The 23,187-nt window shown below is 40.0% G+C and overlaps 1 protein-coding gene across 1 annotated transcript in view; it reads left to right on the top strand.

Annotated features, from left to right (window-relative positions):
- Positions 1-23,187, top strand: part of LOC126390954 (zeta-sarcoglycan) — a 451,267-nt gene that overhangs the window by 301,352 nt on the left and 126,728 nt on the right. The window contains exon 3 of the mRNA XM_050045480.1: positions 9,905-10,006. Coding sequence (XP_049901437.1) covers positions 9,905-10,006 — 102 coding nt within the window. The remainder of the gene's footprint in view (positions 1-9,904; positions 10,007-23,187) is intronic.

The following is a 23,187-nucleotide window of genomic DNA, read 5'->3' as shown; positions in this document are numbered from 1 at the left end:
GTATACTTGCAAAACAATAGATATAGCGTTATAGCAACCGATTGAAATTGCATACTTTGAATGGGCATATGTCATGCCCCGTATGTCGTAGCGACATGAAACTTTGAGCAGAACAGAGATGCCTCTCCTCACAAGGAACAAATTTGCCTAGAACCCATAACTTCTGGTCATATAGATTTTCTGCCATTTTGAATTTTTTGAAAAACACTTAAAATCGATCTAGTCCTAGGAAGTTTGACCGATCTGCATGAAACTCGGTGAACATAATCCAGGGACCAATATCTCAAGTTCCATTTTGGCAAAAGTTGGAAAACTTACTAAAACTGAGCTTCTATAAGGCAATGAATATTGCGGAGGGCGTGGCTCATCACATAAAGGTGTATAGCATCTCAAGGGTTTCACCAATCACCACGCAACTTTGTAGGCATATGACCACACATAATCTGAGGGGACCCCTCCATTATTGACCCGAACAAACAAAATGGGGGCGCTAGAGAGCTAATTTCTTATCTAGGCCTAACCACCATATCGATTTTTACTACACTTGGTAGATATGTAGAACAGGACACGTCAAGATGACTGGAGAAATTTAAGTCTAATTGGCAAGTGGGTGGCACTATAACAACAGAAAAATGCTTAAAAATGGCTAAAATGCGACTGATCGCTGTGGCTCCCCCTGTGGCCGAATGTTTTTTTTTTCTTTTTCTAATTTTTGGTATGACTAAGTCATGGTACGGTATGCTGTACATTTTTGGTATGACTAAGTCATGGTACGGTATGCTGTACATAATCACGGAAACTGTCAGTGTGTCTGTCAGTCAGTCAGTCAGTCATTCTACCAGTGCGCCCCACTTTTAAGTCAATACAACATATAAACACTATCTACTAACTATCTGCCTTTCAACGTGCTACCTCAACTACTAATGTACAGTTTTAGCCCACTAACTATCCCACTATTGGCAATGGTATTACTGTACTTTCAATAAAGCAATCGTACTATCACATTCACAAAAACTCTGTCTGAATACATTGCTCTTCTTAATGGGTTCAGTTGACTATTGAATCTGCAATTTCCTATGACCTGTATCCCAAACACACACCATGTGAAACTGTGCGTGGGCAACTGTGCACTCAGTGGGTATGGACTAGTAGATAGATATTCATATCACAGTATATAACTACAAATAACCCACCACAAGCAAACAGGTAGTCACGACAACAAACCAAGAAGCCTGAAAGGCACAAATGTAGACGGACCATGACCCCACCAGGCTGCAGTAGTTCACCAGGGAGGTAAAACAGTCTCCAGTGATCTTAGTAAAATAAAACATCTGCTGACATTTAAATGGGAAAAGCCTGAAGAGAGATACAGAGGGACAATCGATATTTGTAAGATCTCAAGAAAAACACTCATAAGTATGAACACTGTTAAGGTGCTTTCACAGAGAATTAATAAACAGTATAATTTTAAAAAACATTAACACATATTTGACCAACCTTAAAATTATTCTAAGTCTTTTGCAGCATAACACATAAAGTATTGATACAAAGGGCCAGTTGTCCTCTTACCTTGGCTTTGTAAAACTACAATTACCTACGGGCTGAAAATATTTAACTTAAATATATTTTAAAAATCCTGCTGTATTTATTTCATCCTCTACTTGCCCTGAATTCCAGGTGGTTGAAATGAATTAAAGTCAGCGTTTGTAACTTTTAATTATGAATAATAAAAGGGTTTATTACCAATTATAAATGCCTTTCCACATGATTACCAGAGTGTGCTTTAAATTCAAGAAGAACGCAGCCCTGCTGAAAGGCACATTACAACCTCTGATCTGTTTTCCAAAACTAATTTACAATTGAGAAAGGGAGATGAAGAGATGGGTGGAAAGAAGTGGGACAAAACCAAGACTCGACAAACAGATTTAAGGAGAGAGAGAGAGAGAGCTGAACAATGAATGGAAAGATTTCCTCATTTTCTTGTGTTTGTTGATGAATTCCCATTGTATTCAAGGCTTTGGCAATAATGTTCATGTACCATTCATGCCAATAATGCATACTGGATTGAAAATGAAACAAAAAGATGAGCGGTGTGCAAGATGCAGCGAAAGAGAGAGAGCTGTCGTGTTCAATCAGAATGTGGCTTCAGCGTTGGACGGTGGAGCAGTGAGGTGGAATAAAAACCACCTGATTAATTTTAACATCAGCGTCTTCATGTTTTTGGAATTGAGAGACAGAGAGTGTGACTGAGAGAGGGAGGGCTGGAGAGGTATTGTAGGGAATGTGTGGATGTGTTCAACATCAGTGTGTGCACCAGTGTGTGTGTGTGTGTGTGTGTGTGTGTGTATGTTCCAAAATAGTATCTGTGTTTCTATATATGAAGGTATACACTGGTGTTTTTGTGTACTGAAATTTGTGTATTTTTATATTCCAGTGAGTGAACGACTTTGTGATTCCCCAGGCCTGTGGTGTTATGGCTTATTGAATAAGCTCCATGCTCCACTGTATATTCAGTGTAATGACTATAGATCTGACAACAACACTGGAAACCTCTGGCTGGTTTAAGTTATCGATCTGACACTCTTACCACTTTTGCTATGCTCCCATTTGTAAGTTTGCACGTGTGAGTGGATTACATATAGACCAATATATGGGGTTAGGATTAGCCTTTTGTTAAAAATCACATAGAAATGTCAAGGGTGCATGGATCAATGCTGATCATATGTGAAGAACCATCACCCTGAACTGTTTCTAATTCAAACTTTTGTGTTGAGGTCACACAAATATCCACAAATAAAGTATTTTGCATTTGATATTACTGTTTTAGAATTTACAGTTTTAGTGTTGTGACTGCTATTGTCTTAAACTTTGGTTTCTCTTAAAAAAATCCAACTAATTTGCTTTACATTTAGCACATATAGCTTTTAGTAAGATTTATTTGTTGGGCGCTAGTAATCCATGCATGTAAAGCTAACCAGTTTGGGAGTTATTCAAAATCAAGTGGTAAACTTCAGGATACTGCCAGAAATCATTAGCATTAGCATTAGAGTGACAATCTGAAATACATCTTTTATTAAAGTCACAGGCTGCAACCATGCAAGTAAACTTTTTCTTAGCTTAACAGTTTAAAAAAAAAAAAGTGAAATGCAAAAGCATACACATCACGCATCTAGGTGCAATGCAATATCAATAGCAGCAGAAGGAAAATGCATTAGCTTATTTTTTTAGTATGGCATTTATGTTGTTCCTGCTTTCTCCTTACAAGATGATATGTTTTTTTGTTTTTGTAAAATGCCTTTAGGAAGGAGACAAAAGAGGAGAGGTTGGTGTGAGAGACTTATAATTTACTCCTCCATAAGTTTTGTATTTCCCAAGCTGTACTTCCTTTGCCTTCTCTTCCATCTCCTCCTTTGCTCTCCTCATTGTCTTTCTCTCCCTCGCTGCCTCTCCCCTCTCGTGTCTTGAGTACATTTCTAATTTGAAAGGCTTTGTTGGTTTGTTGCACCTAACAATTAATGATAATCCGCTGCAGCACTCGGAACAGAATTCCTATCTTCACGGACAGTTTCATCAATATTTGTGAACATGAAAAGAAAGCTGGGAACCAGGGAAGCAAGACTAATTTGTTGTCATCGAGCGAAGCATTCTGTGGGAGAGTTACTCCAATTGAAGGCTAAATTGGTTCAATCCACATTGTTTGTTTGAGGTTTTGCCCCCAAATATAACTTTCTCATACTGGTAACAACTTCTTGAGCCTGAAAATGTTTTACCTCAGTAAGGTTATTTCAGAATAACCTGGACGCACCTGCCATGCTTGTTTCTATTAATACCTTTAAGAATAAGGTTATGATTATTATACTCACATTGTTTACAGTTTTGTAACCCACAATATATCACAGTACTCTTTTGGTTAACTAAAACATTAAACTGTCTTACTGTCATGGTTTTCGCCTTAAATGTTCATCATCCAACTCCATTCTGTTGCTGATGCAGCTAAACTGTTATCAGCTCAGCTAATTATATAAATAAGGCAATAATATCAGTGTCTATGAAACTTCTGTTGAAGAATTTGGTTTATCAACAGACATATGTTTCCTATACCCATAAGCCTCATCAAAATCTGACCGAGCACATGATCGCAGCAGCTGTTGCAGTGCTGCCTCTCCTAAGCACAGATTTGACATGGTACAGTAGCTGCTTCTTCGCTCTGTAAAAGCCCCCACTATCCTAATACCCTGCATGGCTGTTTGAAAGGAATTTAATCTTACCATGTAAGTCTGATCCAACAATCTTTCAAGCATTCACTCATGTGGAATCTGTAAAATGTCACACTAGTGATTACAAACCGACACAAAGCCATTTTTATCACAGCAGGCTGGTCAGCTGATCAGATCAGTGCTGTAATGTAAAGCACAGGATGTATATGTGTTTACAGGGCTCACTGTCTCATACTGATATTTCTATGTCTCCGCAACGGTGACAGCCGGGGCCAGAGTTATTGCTTTTGGGTTCTCCGCCCATCCCTCTGTTTGTCTGCCATCTGTCCCAGTCTCGTTAACACAATATCTCAGGAATGCCTTCAGGTTATTTCTTTAAATTTGGCACAAACATCCACTTGAATGCAAGGATGAACTGATTAAAATTTGGGGGTCAAAAGTCAAGGTCACTGTGACCTCACGTCCGTCCCATTCTCTTGTAGTTGATATCTCAAGAACTCCTGAAGGGACTTTCCTAAAATCTGGCACAAATGTCCATTTGGACTGAAGGATTAGCTAATTAGATTAAGGTGGTCAAAGGTCATTATGACTTCACAAAACATGTTTTGGCAAGAACCCAAGAATTATATGCTAATTATGACAAAACACTAGGATGAAATAATTAGGGGTGAAAATGGATATCCAAAAGGTCTAAGGTTAATAACTCTGTGACACCATAATGTTTTCTGGCCATTATTTAATATCATAACTCAGGAACAGAAGGGGAGACATTTGCTCAGACACTGAATTGGTGACACTAATTTTGAGTGCCCATCTCAAAACTGTGATGATTGTATAGATCGCCTTTTAGAGTACGTAGCTTCTTTGTGGCAACATCCATATTTGAAGCACTGTCAACTGTCATGGCTACGGCCTTGTGCTCTACCCTGTTCCTCTTGTAGTCCACTACAGGCTTATTGGATTTGCTGATATTATGTATTGTCTTTTGTACCATATGACTCATGTAGTTCTCTATTAGTTCTCTGTAAATATAGCCTCTAAGTAAAGGCAGCATGTTACTCACTGAGAATTATTAAGTGGAATCGTGTGTCAATACAGTGATAACTTCCTTATTTTCCTTTATTTTTTTGTGACTAAGTATTTGATTAAATGCTCTGTGATTAATAAATCTAAATTAATGGAATACATCAACTTTTGCTGTGAAATTATTTTGAAAATTGTAATTGAAATGAATTTTGGCGGAGTTGTCACAAAGATGCTGGATTTTGGACAAAATTGTCCCCCTATCGTCTACCACAAAAAACTGAAATCCATCCCCTTCAGCTGGCTTGGTCACCACAAATGCAATGGAGCAACACCAAATGTATGCAGTCTTCCCACGAGACATTTTCGCCCTGTTGGCTTTGTTTTTTTCTACCCAAACGAACCAAACTATCCGTGGAAGCGGACCAGGGTTTGTTTAAAGTGTACCAAATAGCGCCAGTGTGAATTAGATTAGATTAGATTAGATAAACTTTATTGTCCACCTTAGTGGAAAATTGTCTTTGGCTCCTCCAACATTAAGTTACATTACAAACAAAGTCACAAGACACTTCCCACCATACATCACGTACCACCATACAATGCATCCTAAATGTAAATGTTTGATTCACAGGGCCAAGCAGCATTGTCTCGTCTGCTTTCATCATGTGACAAAGCCACTGTGGCCTTCAATGACGCACCAGGTCAAAGGCCACCATGCCATCAATCGGCGTTCATTTTTTAACACATTTTTATTTCTGTGATAAAGTCATCGAAATTAACGTGCTATTTTGACAGCTCTAGTCTAAACATGTATTTTTTTGACCATTCAGTGATCCAGTGAGGCTGAGAGAAAGATAAAGAATAAACCAGTTTCAGTCCTCACCATCACACTTTTTTCATTTTGGTTACTTTGAGTGTTGATGAATAAGGAAATGAAGGATATTTGTTAATAATTCAGTCATTGCAAATTGAGACCAAAGCTCCAAAGAATAAAGACAAATGAACTCATATGTAAAACCTGTCAGAACTTCAGATTTGTCTGATGTTACTAAGACTTTTATTTCAAATTGTGTAATTTGTGATTTTAGTGCATTGACCTTTGTTTGAAGAGGGGCCCCCGCTGAGAGCCAAATCCTCCCCCTTTCCCCAGCCAACCCCTGTTCCAGTCTCTTCTGTAACTCGATTGGTTTTCTCGGCAGGGGTTTTTTACATCTGTCTTTCTGACAAGCTGAAATGTGTTCCTGGGGTTTTTCTCTCTGAATTGTAGGCTAAATGGTTTTATAAAATTTCAGCACCCTGACAAAGATACAACAACAATTGTGTTAGGATTTCAAAACTACAGCTCTAATGAGGCTTTGACAGTATGCCAATGGCTAAGACCCCTGGGATATGTTGTGGCTGAATGGTATCAAAGCAAGCACAACATGTACATCAAGTGTAACTTGTTATTTTCCTCCTGTTCCTGCTCCTTTCTGTTTTTTTTTCTTTGAGTGGTTGTTGTATGATACTCTTTGATGTGGAATATATATATTAATAATCACATGCTTACATAAAAAATATATTTGTAGACGGTTAAGAATGTTCTCTGTGAAAAAGGATCTGACTGTGGATGAAGCAGACCTGTGTGGATACCTGATGTTTCCATCTCTCATCTTACTATATAATGACGAAAACACTGTCTGTGGGTGTGTCTGTGTGTCTGTTCCACGTTTTTCTCCTGACTGACTTGGTCAATCTATGTAGAATTTGGCACAGTGGTAGAAGGTCATGGGAGGATGCGTAGAGACATGAAACTTTGCACAGAGATGCCTCTCCTCTTGAGGAACAAATTTGCCTCAAGAACCCATAACTTCCAGTTATATAGATTTTCCGCCATTTTGAATTTTTTGAAAAACACTTCAAATGGATCTCTTCCTAGGAAGTTTGAGCGATCTGCATGAAACTGGGTGAACATAATCTAGGGACCAATATCTAAAGTTCCCTCTTGGCAAAAGTTGGAAAACTTACTAAAACTGAGCTTCTATAAGGCAATGAATATTGCGGAGGGCGTGGCTCATCACATAAAGGTGTATAACATCTCAAGGGTTTCACCCATCACCACGCAACTTTGTAGGCATATGACCACACATAATCTGAGGGGACCCCTCCATTATTGACCCCATCAAACAAAATGGGGGCGCTAGAGAGCTCATTTCTTATCTAGGCCTAACCGCCATATGGATTTTTACTAAACTTGGTAGATATGTAGAACAGGACGCCTCAAGGTGACTGGAGAAATTTAACTCTAATTGGCAACTGGGTGGCACTGTGGCTCCCCCTGTGGCCAAATGTTTGGGGTTTTTTCAAATTTTTGGTATGACTAAGTCATGGTATGGTATGCTGTACATAATCACGGAAACTGTCAGTGTGTCATTCTGTCAGTCAGTCATTCTGTCTGTCCCACGTTTTTCTACTCACTGACGTGGTCAATCTATGTGAAACTGCACATAGGCATTGAGGATTGGCATAGGTAGAAGGTGACAAAGCTACCAATGGGTCAATATAACACTGCTCATCAGTGACTCATTTTAACTACTGCTGAGTGTCTGGAGATCCTTAAAAGCTCTGAACTCTGTCTTAAATGGTCTAAAGCTAAGACATTAAATTGTGTAGATGTCTTAAATACTGACATTCATGACAACATTTAATTAAGGCACATTTGCAAGAGGAACGCCATTCGTTTTGACTTATCTTACTGTAAGATGTGAATTGGACAGACAGCAGTAAAATTGTTCCAAAATTAAATTTTCTGAAATGAAGCCACTTTTGATGGGTCAATACTCTGATGGGTTGAGTTTTGACAACTTTGTGTCCTTACTCTGGTTCTGTCATTTTAATTGTTTATATACTTTTACTTTACTTTTACTTTATAATTGTACTTTGTAATTGGCTTCAATTCCAGGCAGCACTGACAAATTTTTATCTTAAAAGTCACAGTGAAATGATACAGAGCTGTGATGAGATAAGCCTTGTTTCCAGCAGGTAGTCAGGTTCAGTTCAGTGCAGATCAGTTAGTTACACATTGGAAATTTTATTTTTGGGTTTTCGTTGTTCAAAGCTGTGGATGGTACCAACAGAACCGTTCCATTCTGTACTGTTTTTTGTCACCCCTCTGTTGAGAGAACCTCGTACACTAATCTGATACTGAAAGTTGGAGCTAGAAATACTACAGTCTGTTAATTGGTCAGAAGGACTACAGTGAACTGTAACCATTGTTCCTACAGTGGCAAGTTTACACACATTAGTCAACAATAACTGTAAACTGAAAGGATATTTTGCTGCCTGTTCATCTTTACCAGTTAACAGTTAGCAAGCTATAGACTTAGAAAATATAATAAAATTCACTGTAAAGTTTACCGTAGGCAGCTATCAGCAACTTTTTCAAGGTGAAATTTTGCATGTTTGCTTGTTTTCATTGGCTCTCTTACATGACATACACTTTAGTGATGGTTGCTTTAAGTGCTTAATCGGGAATATGCAAACTGCTTTTCCTCACATGGAGAGGCAGCAGAACATTGTTTCTTTGCACTACACCCCTGTTCTGCTCCAAACACTCCAGCCTGTTCTCATTGTGCTGAAAATGTCATAAAACCCCGCTCCACGTAGGATCGGCGAGGTGCAGCCATTCCTCCGCATCGTCAGTGAAGAGGAAGGCTACTGTATCACCATCTGCTAACCCTGCCTACATTTAAAAGCCCTGTCTGCAGTGTAAAAAAAACACTAGTTCTACAGTTTAGACACGTTTCTGTACAGGTTACTTCCGGTTCTGAGGATACTATATGCAAAGTGTTTGGTGGAAACGCAGCTATACAGAGCTGTAAGGGGCTGTTGGCCTCCACCCACACATTGATGGTTACAATGACAGATTAAATGAGTACATTTTTTTTCAACTAACATTCAAATACACAACTCCGACCCATGACGTAAGCTTATGGTCAATTGTGGCTTTATTTGACGGACAGGGTTAGCTGTTTGTCCCAAATAACATTTGATTGGGTAATTATTTGCATAAAGACACATATATTTACACACACATACACACACCTGGGTTCAAGATGGGTTATCATTTTACATGAGAAGAAAAGAGATGGATATTGTTATAAAAGCACCCAAACAGGATATTTTTTAACACGTGTTTGGCTTGAAAAAACAAAAAAAAATGAGCATTTAATGCACACACACGCACACAGACACACACAGGAGTAGAACTTGCAAAATGTATTTTAGGCTGTACAAAACCCCAGAGATATATTAATCATAATGTATCTTCTTCTATAACTGATTCCAAGTCTGTTTCACCTCCAACCTCAGGTGTACTTGAGTGAATAACTGATTAACATTGCAACTGTGTCTTACCGGTGTTTTCTGCCTCGTCTCTAAGTATCAGCAATGTAATAATATTCATGCAGTTATATATTTTTGAATCATTTCTAAATATGACTTACAGAAAACTCATCAGAATATAGATGAGCAAAGCAAGTCAGTGGATTGTCTGACTCCGTGGAAATGAGGAAACTATTTGCGGGCAATATCATTTTGACTGTTTCCACTTGACTCGTCATTTATTGTGTGAATAACACCGATGTGCTCTCTGTCTCTCTCTGCATGTATCTCCATCTTTTCAGGATGGCATGGGGAATCTGCGGGTGACCAAGGAAGGTGTCAGATTGGAGGGAGTGTCCGAATTCTTATTGCCTCTATACGTCAAAGAGATCCAGTCTCGCAGGGTAAGATAAGTTGATATGTGTTTGTGTGTTTGTGTGTGTGTTTGTGTGTGCTTCTGTAGCTTCTATAGCTCATAAGAAGACCATGCTGCGATATAGAACAAAATACCCATGGATCATCATAGTTATCCTTCAATCAGTTCAGTCACTCAGTCTCTTCATGTTAAACTGCTTTTATTTTTTCAGTATGTGTTGTACTGAATATTGCATGAATTCTCTGTAAAGTTATGCAGTGAGGATGTACGTGTGTGTGTGTGTGTGTGTGTGTGTGTAAGCACCTACACTCCAACCCCTATAATGAACAGAAATCAGATGTTGTCCCCAGCAGTCAGGGTCTATTTGTCATGTATGTGACACACTATGGCACTGCATATAATCCAGCACACTTCCCTATCACCATTCATCACACAGAATCATCATTGATCCCGTCATCTGAGGCAACACAGACACTATGTCACTCTATATAGGACAATCCATGAGACACTGTGTGTGTGTGTGTGTGTGTGTGTGTGTGTGTGTGTGCGCTTGACTTTGTGCATATATGTGTTCATATGTATGAGTAGTGAGCAGAGTGAGGGGTGTAATTGTGCTCATGCTCTCACAAACACATTGTGTGTGGGTGTGTGTGTGTGTGTGTGTGTATCGTGGCGGGGAGTGGAATTTCAGTTGCACAGCAAGAGATTAATGGTGTGGGAGTAGGATAGAACGGTATCTGACAATTGATAGACAACAAATTTATGAAAGATGTAGTCCACCACTCAGGTGTGGTTTTGTTTTCCATTATTGTAAAACTAAAAAAAAGGGTGAAGAGAAATGTGTGTAATATCGAAATCTGACATTTCTTGTAAAAGTTCTATCCCTCCTGTCTTTGGACCAACTTTTTTATGAAACCAAAAATAACAAATCAGTCCCTCTAGGGCTTTGTGGGATGGTTTTCTGATAGTTGCAGCTCAAAATGCCTGATTGATGAGCATATTATTATAAGCATTCAGTGTTTCCTACAGAATTAAAATGTATATCTGATGGTAGGGAGGTGAAAGGGTCTTACGTGTTCAAAGCTCACACAGCAGTAGCAACAAACATTGAGCCATAAACTGTCCCAACAATCTCACACCAACACCAAAATGGCTCAACTCTGTTGTAAAAACTCATTAATAAATGAAGGGTACTGTTTGATGCTAACAGTTATACCTATCAATGTGTGTCACTCTGACCCAAGTGCAGCAGTAGGCTCATTATAAAAAGAGAGATGTGGGCAAGGAGGGCCTCAGCCAATCAATATACTGTACAGAGATCTACAATGAAATAAGATTTTACCTGTTTTAGAAAAGCTGCAGTGGTTGGACAAAGTTGCAAGGTCATGTAGAAAGGTTGAATTTGTGTTAATTGTTGCGATCACAACATCCTGGAGGTACTGACAAATCATACAGCAATCATACAGCATGTGGCTACCTCTATCCTTGTTAAAACCAAATGAATTAATTTAAAACTAATGAGCACTCCAGCAGTAACAGGTTACAGTGATTGGAGGATGTGTTCATATCACTAATTTCAGAGAAATTGGAGCCAATATCCTCGTTCCCATCTTACTATCCATCATCTGAAAGTGGACTTTAATGGTATTCCCATGTAGGAAGTGCCTCTCACTACACAGGTATTTCCAGTGGGACATAAATTTAGATCACACTCACATCAACATAATTAAACATGAATCAGTCGCATCACATTGAATTTCTTTCCAGATGACAGTGAATCAAATGCAACTGCCTGGCTTTAAACTATTACATCATTTAACTGAGAATAACATGACACAACAGTAGGGTTGTGTGAATGTGTGTCACGTCTGATCACCACAAGCTGTCTTCAGAAACTTTAATTTTTATGTCATGCAGATCATCTCCCCCTGTTAAGAGGAACAGGTATAAGAACTCCTTCATTCCCTGCTGCGATTTCTCTCTTGAATGCAGGGCAGAGGAAGAGTCCAACTCAGTACTGAGGCTGCTCTCTTGGCTGGTTGTTATTGTTGTTGTGATTATGTGATGATTGATGACAATGACAATGATGATGATAATGATGATAGTGAAGGTTGTTGCTGACCACATTTTTTATAGATGTTTATGGACACCTAGGTTTTTTAATGTTGGAAACAGCGTCATGATGGACAGCTGGTGATCTAACCCCATTGCAATGCCTATATTCACCCAAATAAAGTTGAGGCTGATCTCTGCACTGCTCACCTGAAAACGTGGACAGAACCAAACCATTGCTTCAGACAACTTGAAGATGTGACAATAAATTTGCTAAAAACTATTAAATACAAGACAGACGGGAGCATAAGTGCTAGATAGTAAACCATAAGTAATAGTTCCAGTAAATCTATGAATAGAAACCTCTGTGGTAGGTCTACACTGTAGTTACAGTGATGGAAGAGTGGCACACAAAAAGATGAGAAACTACTCTTTTTTTATCACATTGTGCTTTTATGCTGTGTGATAACAGCTCAAGTATGCGCCTGTCTCTCTTTGTATACTGTATGTGTGTATCCGGCGAGTGTGATTGTCAACCATTGTGTTTTTGGGTCTGTGTGAAAATTTGTGCGAGGGTTGCATGTGCCTGTCTAAGTATCTATTGATATTTTGCTTTCCAAACTTTATTTTTTTACTTTATTGTGAGCAGATATTGAAGTTTGGTGCCTGTGTGGAAACCAATGCATATTTGTGTATGTGCAAGTTTGAGAGCATTTGGGTGTGTGTATGAGGCAGAGCTTATCTTCTTACATGAAAGCAAACAGCAGGTCGTCCTCACATTTTCTAAACAGCAGGCATGCTCTTATTTTGATATTGACAGTCGCTGCGCTTTTACTGTGAAGTGTGGTTGAATTGGGGCGGGAGCATGCTGAATCAGAAGTATCCACTGAACTTCCCGAGGACACAATAGTCTACTGCTTGTTTTGTGAAGAGATACTGTAGAGAGATGGGGCATTGAAAGACAGTACCATAGAGAAGAAAAGGGGGGAAGAAGAAGATATAGAAAAATCAGGGCTGTGAAAAGGGAAATCAGCACAGTTAATTCTCTAAAATGCAAATGTTTTTGCACCTCACATCATTTGTTACCTAGTGGACAACACACACATTTGTATTTATCACAATTCGGAACACCAAACTAAGCACAGCAAAGCCTTTCATAGGCACATAGAAAACACAGAGGCAGTAACTCTGCACCTGGCCAAAGTTACGGCTGACATTAGTCCTGACCAGGGCCATCGTCTCATGGTCCTGGACAGCTGCTTTAGTGAAGCACCCTTTTCTGATATTTTATGCTCCTTAAAGGTTCTGTATATCACCATAAAACTTCAATTAAAAGTCTAGTCCTAAGTAAACGCCCAGTCCCTTTCACTAGCCCAGTGTGGCTACACATTTTGACAAATAAGAGTATTGTTTTAACAGGATAAAGTGGTGCTGTGTCAGTGTGCCATGTGTAATATTCCTCTAGTATCGTGACTCCCTCTCGCTCTCTGATGCGCTGTCTGTTGGAGCTAGATCAAATGAATAATTCGTGATTCATAACTGATATATAATCTGAAGCCTAATTTTTATACAAAAAAATATTCTTACTGACTTAAATAGAAAATTTGATTATATTCCCCGATCTTTACTGAGCAACAGTTGTGTGTGAAAGGAATTAAAGGCCTGTCCCATATATAGGCTGTTATTTCTGTGATTTTAGCAAATACTAGCCCAGGCTATTAATTTAAGTTTTACGGTAAATTTTGAGTGTTAGTATAGCAGCAAACAACTCACTGCTTTGTAAAGATATAGTGGCAAAATTGTTTTGAGCAGAGAAGAAAGTCACGCTCCTTATGTATGTTTTGTAGCCCAAGCATGCATGTTAGTGCGTGTGAGTCCCTCCTTTCATGTTCCACTGGCTAGCTAATTGTGGCAGCTCGGCACTACACTGATACGGCGGTTACTGATGATAACGTTGTCCGACCCACTGTAATGGGACAGCGTAATATTGCGGATAATACCTAGGGATGCACAATAACTTTTCTTTTAAACCGATACCGATAACCGATAACTTTCAGCTCCTAACGGCCGATACCGATAACTGATAACCGATAACACATAATATATACCTAAGATCATGACGTCAATACTATGAACAAAACCAAAACAGTTTTAACTCTTTAAATGAAGAGGTATTTATTTAAATAAGGTGCATTAGTTACTGACAGTTCATTCAAGAAGTTCAAAAAAATAAATATAGATAGAAAATTATTGCACTGAACAAGTTAGATTCAAACATTTCTATGTAAACACAATCTGAAAAAGTGCATTCCTCAATAACAATAATAATGCACTGAACAAGTTAGACTTGTCTGTGTTAACAAATTAAAGAAAGTGCATTCCTCAATAACAATAAAAAATACTGACAAGTTAGACTTTTCTATGTAAACAAACTGAAAGGTGTGTGTGCGAGAGAGAGAGTGCGTGTCTGTGTGTGAGAGAGAGAAAAAGAGAGAGGGTTCTGACCTGGTATCGCACTGTATTCTCAACACTCAAACTTTTGGTTCCTTTAAGACTTAGAGGGGAACTATTTATCTACCCTTCTACCTCTTGATGGATCAGGGGAAGTTTTTTTTAATGAAAAGCAGCATCTCTGCCTTTTCGCATGCAAGTCTGTTTCTTTCCTCGGTCATCACGTGTCCAGCAGCAGAAAACAAGCACTCGCTGTCGACGCCAGTGCAAGGCGCTGACAGATATTTCCGAGCAAGCTGGGCCATGCACTCAAAACGGGACTGGTTGCTCCTCCAGTATTCCAGTGGGCAACGGCTCACGTGAAGCGTTGGCTCCGACAGATATGACTGGAGCTAAAAGTTAACAAAACACAGCAGAAAAATACAATCTTATTATGATGGTGTTCTGACCATTAACACGAGTTATAAGTTGTGTCTTTAGAAAATGTTAAATCTATACACTTACTTCTGCATCCACTCTGCTGTCTTCCTGGTGAATGGCAGCTTCAGTGTTTTCTTCCAGTATTGCCTCAAACATTCCCAACAATGAGTTATTCCCGTCTTCCCTGCTCCTCTTTTCTGGTGGCTCCTCTGGCTGGGGAGTGCCACCATCAGTCTCCTCCAGCAACTTTTCCCGCAGCATACCTGTTGCTTGCCGTTTTGATGCGAGGGTGAAGTAGCAGTCCTTATACCTCAGGTCCAGTATTGTTGCCAGATAGTACAGGGGCTGCTCCTCGATGTGACCAAAACGTGATTGCACTGCATTTAACAGGGTGTCCTTTGATGTCTTCACTCCGTGGTCTGTTGGAAGAGTTTGCTTAAGCAGACGCGTCAAAGCTTGGATAGAGGGGATAACATCTGCAGCTGTGGCTGTGGCCTTGCTGATGTTTCTGGTCAGCTGTTCACATGGATCGAGGATGGTCAGCATGTTTTCGACCAGGGTCCATTGGTGGGCGTTGAGTGTTGCGGGCAAATGGTGTCCAGCTGCATATGCTGCAATAGCTTGCTTCTGTGCCACTAGACTCTTAAGCATGTAAAACGTGCTGTTCCATCGCGTAGCTATGTCTTGTTGGAGTCGTGTTTGTGGCACATGCAGCCGTTCTTGTAACTTCCTCAGGGTGGAGGACGCTACTTGAGACTGTCTAAAATGTCCAACAATCTTGCGCCCAATGACAACACAGTCAGACACAGCTCTTTGACTTAACACAGCCTCGTTCACAGCAAGTTGTAAAGAGTGGGCCATGCAGCCCAGGCTTGCAACACCGCACTCATTCATTGCCTTTTCCATATTACGCACATTATCTCGTAAGACAACATGCACCATCTCCTTCTTAATATTCCACCGCTGTAGCATAGTTTCAAAAGTCTGGTGAATCATTGTACCTGTGTGTGAGTCGGGCAGCTCCTGGGACTGCAACACCGCTCTGTATAGTTTGAAGTCTGTATTTAACCACTGTGCGGTCAGACTCATCATCCTTACAGGGCTGACATCACAAGTCCATATATCCATGGTGAAGCTTATGTCTTTCATGTTGTTATCAATCAAAGTGTGAATACATTTGGCGATCGCATCATACTTAGCTGGAAGGCACACATCAGAAAATTAGTGGCGGCTCGGCACTGTAAACCGTGGCTCCAAGTGATTAATCAGACGAGAAAAGCCTCTGTCCTCAACGAGGGTGAAGGGCTGGTCGTCAAGCGCCATATTTCTATGACTAAATCTTCAATAGCCTTAGCCCGTGGGTCATTTCTGGCAAATTTCTTGGATTTTTTGAAAGCCTCACCGATGTGTGTAAGTCCCGGTGGCTTCTTTGCGGCTGGCTTTAAGTTGCTAGCGTCTTTAGCAGCCTGGCGTCCTCATATGCTTTCAATACTCTGTCGAAGTGATGGGTATGTTTCAGGTGACTGATCATGTTTGAAGTATTGAAGCTCGTGCTACTTTTCCCTCCTCGTGGAACTTGCCTGGAACATTTGTTACAAATTTGTAAAAAAAACTGTCTTGTTCGGAAACTTTGAAGAAGTCCCACACAATCGACGCCATATTCTCTGTTTTCAAACGTAAGCACGCTGACGCTGTGCTTCGTGCTCGTTGTGCTGCATTCACAGTGTGACGGAAATTCCCCGTTCCCACGTTTGTTAGTCGTTCTTTCGGCCTTTTTAAGTCCATGTTTCTATTGTTTATGTGTAACATGTGGAAAAATATTTGTGGATATCAATTCAAGTCAGCAACTACCAAAATTATGACCGAGTTAAAGAGTTGTTTTCCGACATGAGGGGGTATTCTTGAATTTTCCCAGTCAGAAAGAGTTTTTCTGATTATGCCGACGTCACTTGAACGCAGCATTCACTGCAGGCCATTCAGGTCTCATAGTGGGAGTGGGGCACTGCCGTGCTGACAAAATTATATATGTTATCGGGGCTATTCGTCCTGATATCGGACTTATCGGAATGACGTATAATTTCCTGTTATCTGCCCGATAATTATCGGCCCAATAGTTATCGTGCACCCTTAATAATACCCAACCTCTGGTCCCCCCGGTTAACACTGTTGCTGTTGTTAATACTGCTAGCACGTTAGCCCCTTCAGCACAGCTATTACTGTTAGCTGTTGTCATTTCAGTTTGTCCACCTCCCCGTTTGCCTGCGACTTAAGAGGTAAGAGTTGTGTGCGAGCAATCACAGACCAGACTCTGAATGACGTATATAGCACCTTTAAATTCTGCTTTCTCTAAGTTACAAATGCAGATTCACCAAAGGGAAAGTCAACTTTTAGCCACAGTTCAGGAAAAATGACCTTGCTGCAGAGGTGGTGACTAGAAATCTTAACTACACTTTATATGTCCTTGGATTTTACTCGAGCTCTCATACAAACAGTGTCAGAAGATATTTGTCTTTTTCATCAGAGAAAACATAAAAGAAATAGATCCATGAAATAAACACAATCATCTTGCAGTGTCGGCTCCAATAGCTTTTGGTAAACTGTCCTGGACTGTGGTGGGAATAGACTTACAGCTTAACCAGAAACCTAATTGCATGGACACACACCAAGAACCCATTGAAATGATACCATGTCATTAGCCAAGACACATCTGAAAAAAGAGAGACACAAACATACTCACCAATCTAAAGAGGATCCCTTGGGCCTGGATAACTAGAGGAGATAAGAGTACTTCAACATGGAGAGTGATGGTGAAGTGGAAAATAGAGATATGGACCGAACATTGCACGAGGAAGAGAAACCTACAAAGGCAGGAAGCAATGACAGACAGAATATTGGAATGAAAAGAAGGGAGAGAAAAGACATAATATGTTGATACATGTTTGAGGCATCAGTACAGACAGTGAAGCAGCACAAGAAAGGGGGAAGAGAAGAGGGAGAGAGATGAGAAGAGGAAGGATTTTAATGCCTGATGCAGTGAAGAGGAGACAGAGGTTAAATCTGTTTTTCAGACATACATTTTTCAGTAAATAAGGTGAGATAAGTGATGTAGGGGTAAACAACAAGATTGGAGAACTACAACAACTTAAAGTTTGTTGTGGTTCCCGGCCTCAGGGGGCCACGATGAGCCAATTACAGTTTGGCGCACCTCAATGAGGCGAAGAAGACGCCGCACTAGAACACATACTTGGACAAGTTACACAAAGGTGAGATTTATGCTTTACAGGGAATGTTTTCAAACAGTATTTTTTTGATTTTCTAAGAGAAAAGTCTGATGAAGACGAACCGGTTTGTTTTGTGAATGTTTGTCTGGTCTGCTTTCCTGAGCTTTCTATGGGACCCTCAGGGACTGTCTCCCACACATTGGATGAGAGAGTCCTACCTAACTTTTATGTGCAGCCTTTAACATCTCTCCTGTCAGCCCGTTCTTATTCCCAGGGCGTCACATACACTTGGTCAGTGGCCTTCGGCATCTGATTTCGACACACAAGGCACCTTTACCATCTGTATGAGACTTTTTTTTGTTAAATTACAATGTAAACCCATTTCCAGCAATGACTTAGTATAAAGAGCAAGAAAGTCCAAGTAGGGCGGGGGGAGGGGTGGTGAATGGGTCAAACAAAGACAGGACTTTTAACCAGGAGCCCAGCTTTTGTTTCCAGCGTGAAACTTGATGAGGCATACTCGTTATCTTACTTAAGTTATGAAACAGACGTACTTATTTTAATTCAAACTATGATCCTTTTTCTGAACCTAACCAGGTAGTTTTGCTGACGAAACCTTTTTCTGTGAACACAGAAGTTTATTTTGAAAAGATGACATGCCACCCACCCAAAACTGATGCTAGAGGGGTACCTAAAGTGTCATTGTTTGAAGTGTAGGGCCACTGGCCATGCTGCAGTGTTTGGCAAGTTGGGAGTGAGAATGTTTTGCTCCTGTTGTAACTCAACACCCCTGAATTCACTACTTGTCATATCTTTACGCTTGAGAGGCCATTATTGCATTCACACTATGATCCCTTACTACGACAAAAAAAGGAAACTTTCCAAATTCAACACTTGTGTTTTTTTAAAACTTCCTTTGGCTGATGTTGTGAGTTTGTTTTAACAACCCATGCAATTGCTGATGTTCGTTCATTCATTCATTCATTCATTCATTCATTCATTCATTTCATTCATTCATTCATTCATTCATTTCCTGTAACAGCTTATCCTGTTGGTAGTTGCAGCGGGGGCAGGAGCCTATCCCAGCTGACGTTGGGCGGGAGGCAGGGTACACCCTGGACAGGTCGCCAGACTATCACAGGGTAACATGTAGAGGCAGACAACCATTCACGCTCACATTCACATCTATGGCTAATTTAGAGTCACCAAATAACCTATCTCCAACCTGCATGTCTTTGGACTGTGGGAGGAAGCTGGAGCACCTGGAGAAAACCGACGCTGACTCGGGGAGAACATGCAAACTCTGCACAGAAGGGCAATTGCTGATGTGATATTTTTAGGCATCTCAGATTTTAACACCTGGCAACTAATTAGTGTGTTCTGCTAAAATTGTAATAACATAAAACAAGATTGTTTTGCAATAGTTTAGTTTATAGTTTGTTTGTTTTTTTTGCACTTTTTAAGTACAAAAAAGGCAACAAAAATTAATAATGAAATACAGTGCAGGGCTGGCAAAAACAAAAAAAAAACCCAGAGGGCTTATTTAAAGCCTCCACCTAATGAAATTTTCACAAAGTTATTAAGAACTCAAAAGTACAAAAAGGTAAAGAACAATACATAAAATAATATAAGTGGTGACAAACTATGTATGCAAAATGTATGCTATTTGCTATTTTCTGCTGTCTGAAAAGACCTCATACGCATTGGAACTTACCTCAGTTTCATGCCACACAGCAAGATTCACAGCCATTAAGATTTCCAAAAGGGGATAAACTTTGTTGAGCAAATGGTGAGGAAGCTGAAGATAAGTTAGATGGGTTTACCTACCCTACCAGGGTCCTTGTCACAAACCTGATTGCTTGGGATGATAGTTTGCTGTCTCAGTAGCAAGAGTGCACAAACATCGCTGTAGAAAAAATAAAAAAAAGAACCATTTAAGCTCTCTTTAATCAAATTTTTGAGAAAATAAATTTGAGATGTAGGAGAACGGAGGAGAAGATGAAGATGACATCCTTCCCACGCAGCTGTATTATGCGTTATTCAAAAATATCACATACACACATATCCACATTTTGCATAATCGGGGCCATCCCCCAGCAGTGCATTGTGGTATAGGTAAATGGAACATTGTGACTCCCAGAGAGAGCTAAATACAGAACTCTGCACATAAACCACACACTAACAACAACCACGACACACTGAGAAATTAGATTGGCTGGGTGGGAGGGAAAAAGACAGGGTGCAGGAGAGAGAAAGATAACTCTGGAGAGGAAGTGAAGGTACAACGATAAAGGAAAGAGGTCTGTAGGCAGTAACGAGGTCAGAGGGTGGAGAAAAAGGTGGAGAAAAGGTCTAAATACCTGATAAGTGAGAGTGCAAAGAGAAACAAAGGAAAACAGGAAGGGTGAGGAGACATAGAGATAGAGAAACTAACTGGTGGAATAAAGACAGGTTTAACACCTCAACAAGTTTTGGCTTTTTATGTTCTTAGAGTCAGAGTTGTTTTTCACATTTTTTACATGGTGGCCTTAATTTCCCTATCTGCTCGAAGGGTCAAATGGTTTAATTATGGCCTTGTTTTGTTTTGTTTTACCTGCCTTGCAGGTAAAAAGATATTACCAGGAAGTTTGAGAGTGAGGTCAAATACATCAACATTTGCTAGTAAATCTTGCCACAAATGTGTTTGGATTTGTTGTAAAATTGGCTCAGATTTTTTTAATGCATAGTACCTGTGAGAGTTAGTGCTTGGCTGCTTGCGTTTCATAATCTATGAATTTCTCTTGATTCTCCAGTAAGCATGGATGACAGATGAATACCCTCCCATATAGAAGGGAACACAGCAGATGCAGCAGTGTATAAAAATTAAATCTACAATAGTCAAACAACCACAGGATAACTGAACCAGTACAAAATAATTTGATCTCATTTTGCTAAGCACTGCAAACTAATAATATCAGAATCAGGCAGCAGGTTTGAGTCAGATGATCAAACACAAAATCATTCAGGCAGAACATCAGCAAAATGTAGGGAGGATTTTTAATGCAACCATCCAGCAAACACATAGCAGATAGCAGGCAGGAGTATAGCTTGTGCTTTTGGCAGCCAGGCAACATAGATGATCTGGCAAGGAAGTACTACTAGGCACCGGGCAGCAACAGGAAGGCAGTGGAGAAGCACAGCAAAGTACTCGACAGGCATTTGGAGGCACCAGGGAAGCTTTGATAGACACAGAACCTGGAACTATGACTGTGTGGCCACAGAATAAAGCCAAAAATCTCTGCCAGCCCTGGGAGAAACATCACAAGCCATTGCTTGGAGGATACCGTACACAGCACACTACACGCCTTCTGACAATACGTGTAATATGTGACAAGATCACTCACATTTGCCATGGAAAATCCAGGGTGCAGAGCATCGATGGATCATATTGAAATAAATGTGGCAGAGATCAACAAGAAAGGTGTAGCTGCAGACATAACGATAGGGCTGTAGTCAACCAAAGAAAATCTTGGTCAATTGAAATTCTACTTACTCTTCAACCAATCAGGCTCAACATTAAGACTTGCCATGGGCAAGTAAACTTTGTGTTAAGGCAAGTGGAATGCTTCAAGTGAAAAATGAATCTCATCTCCAATGTAATATTATTCAAAAATAAATTGTGCACTGTATTGCTTTTCCAACTGAGCTTCATGCAAGAATGTTTCTCACCACTAGCCATTGAACGTGACTAATGGGAAAAATCTGACATATTGGACACTATAGAAATTAACTTTGAGGTTGATGATGTCATATACAACATAACATTAAAAATGCTAAGTATCCCTGTAATGCTGCACGTGAGAGAAAGAGACGTACTTTTTTTAGCCCAGAAGCTAACGTTAGCTATCCTGCCTCTCCAACAAGGGCTCTGGTGTGATCGTATCCCTTTCAGAAGCTTTATAATCCAGCCTTGAACTGCTCTGTCTTTTTTGGGACTTAGGAAAATAAATCCATAGTGATAAATCCAACACCGAATGTCTTCTGTGATTATTTAGCTGTTTTTCCAGTTAAAAATGAGAGTTGCAAAATGTTTAGCTTTGGATTAAACACTACGTTCATCCCTGTCACCAGCTGTCAAATCACAGTAGAGAAGGGGCAGGACAAACACCACAAAGACCAAGCGTCACAGAGGACATCTATAAATGCTGAACAACAGCAACTGCTGTTCTCAGCTGGGAAAAGGAACACCTTGGTGAACATGTGGCCTTTTTAAAATAACACCAGCAATTGCCCGACCAATGAGGATTTGGTTGGACGAGAGCATATTGACCAACTAATCGACCAATCGATCAGAGGGTGGCAGCTCTACAGAACAGGCTGGGTGAAAGGTGCTTAACTGACTGATCTTATAGGCTGGTTGATCAGTTATATCAATTCGTATATGTTTTATTTGATTTTTTTTTTTTTTTTTTTTGTGAAAATTATTGCTTTGTTGAGTTTATTGTCATGGTTACAGTAATAAACATGGTTAAGGTCAGGGGCTGACTGAGGAATGGAAACGAGATGCAGTCTATTAAACTGTGATGATTTGCTGACCCACCCATCTACCCTTACCTCCTCTCTCCGTGGACTTTGTCACTGTATGAAAACCTTTCCTGCCTCCCTTTTTTTGCTTCTGTCATAATTCATATGGCCGCCAGAAGGCTTTGTCGCTTGAAGGTGAACACGTCGTTTAGGCAAAGCAACACTGATTATCTGGCAAATATTACGTGACAATCAGCAAATGAGCTGCACATCTATGGGATCCAAAGAGGAGGGTTATTCATTGCCATCTGGTGGGCAGGTATGGTATGATTGAATTTAACAATTTCCAGAGCTCCTTACATTTGTTACTGATGATTTTCAGCAATTTTTTTAAAGCCTTTGCACCAGAGATATTATGTTTTTGGGATGTCTGTCCATCCAGCACATTTTCATGAATGCGAAATTTCCTCAACTCTGCCACAATCATCCTCTTGGACTCAAAACAGAACTGATAGATTTTAGTGGTCAAAAGTCAAAGGTCAAGGTCACTGTGACCTCATCT

Source organism: Epinephelus moara, chromosome 5 (genome assembly GCF_006386435.1).
Source record: "Epinephelus moara isolate mb chromosome 5, YSFRI_EMoa_1.0, whole genome shotgun sequence".
NCBI classification, from domain to species: domain Eukaryota; kingdom Metazoa; phylum Chordata; class Actinopteri; order Perciformes; family Serranidae; genus Epinephelus; species Epinephelus moara.
The sequence above is the reverse complement of the archived record's forward strand: the minus strand, read 5'-3'. Positions and strand labels throughout refer to the sequence as shown.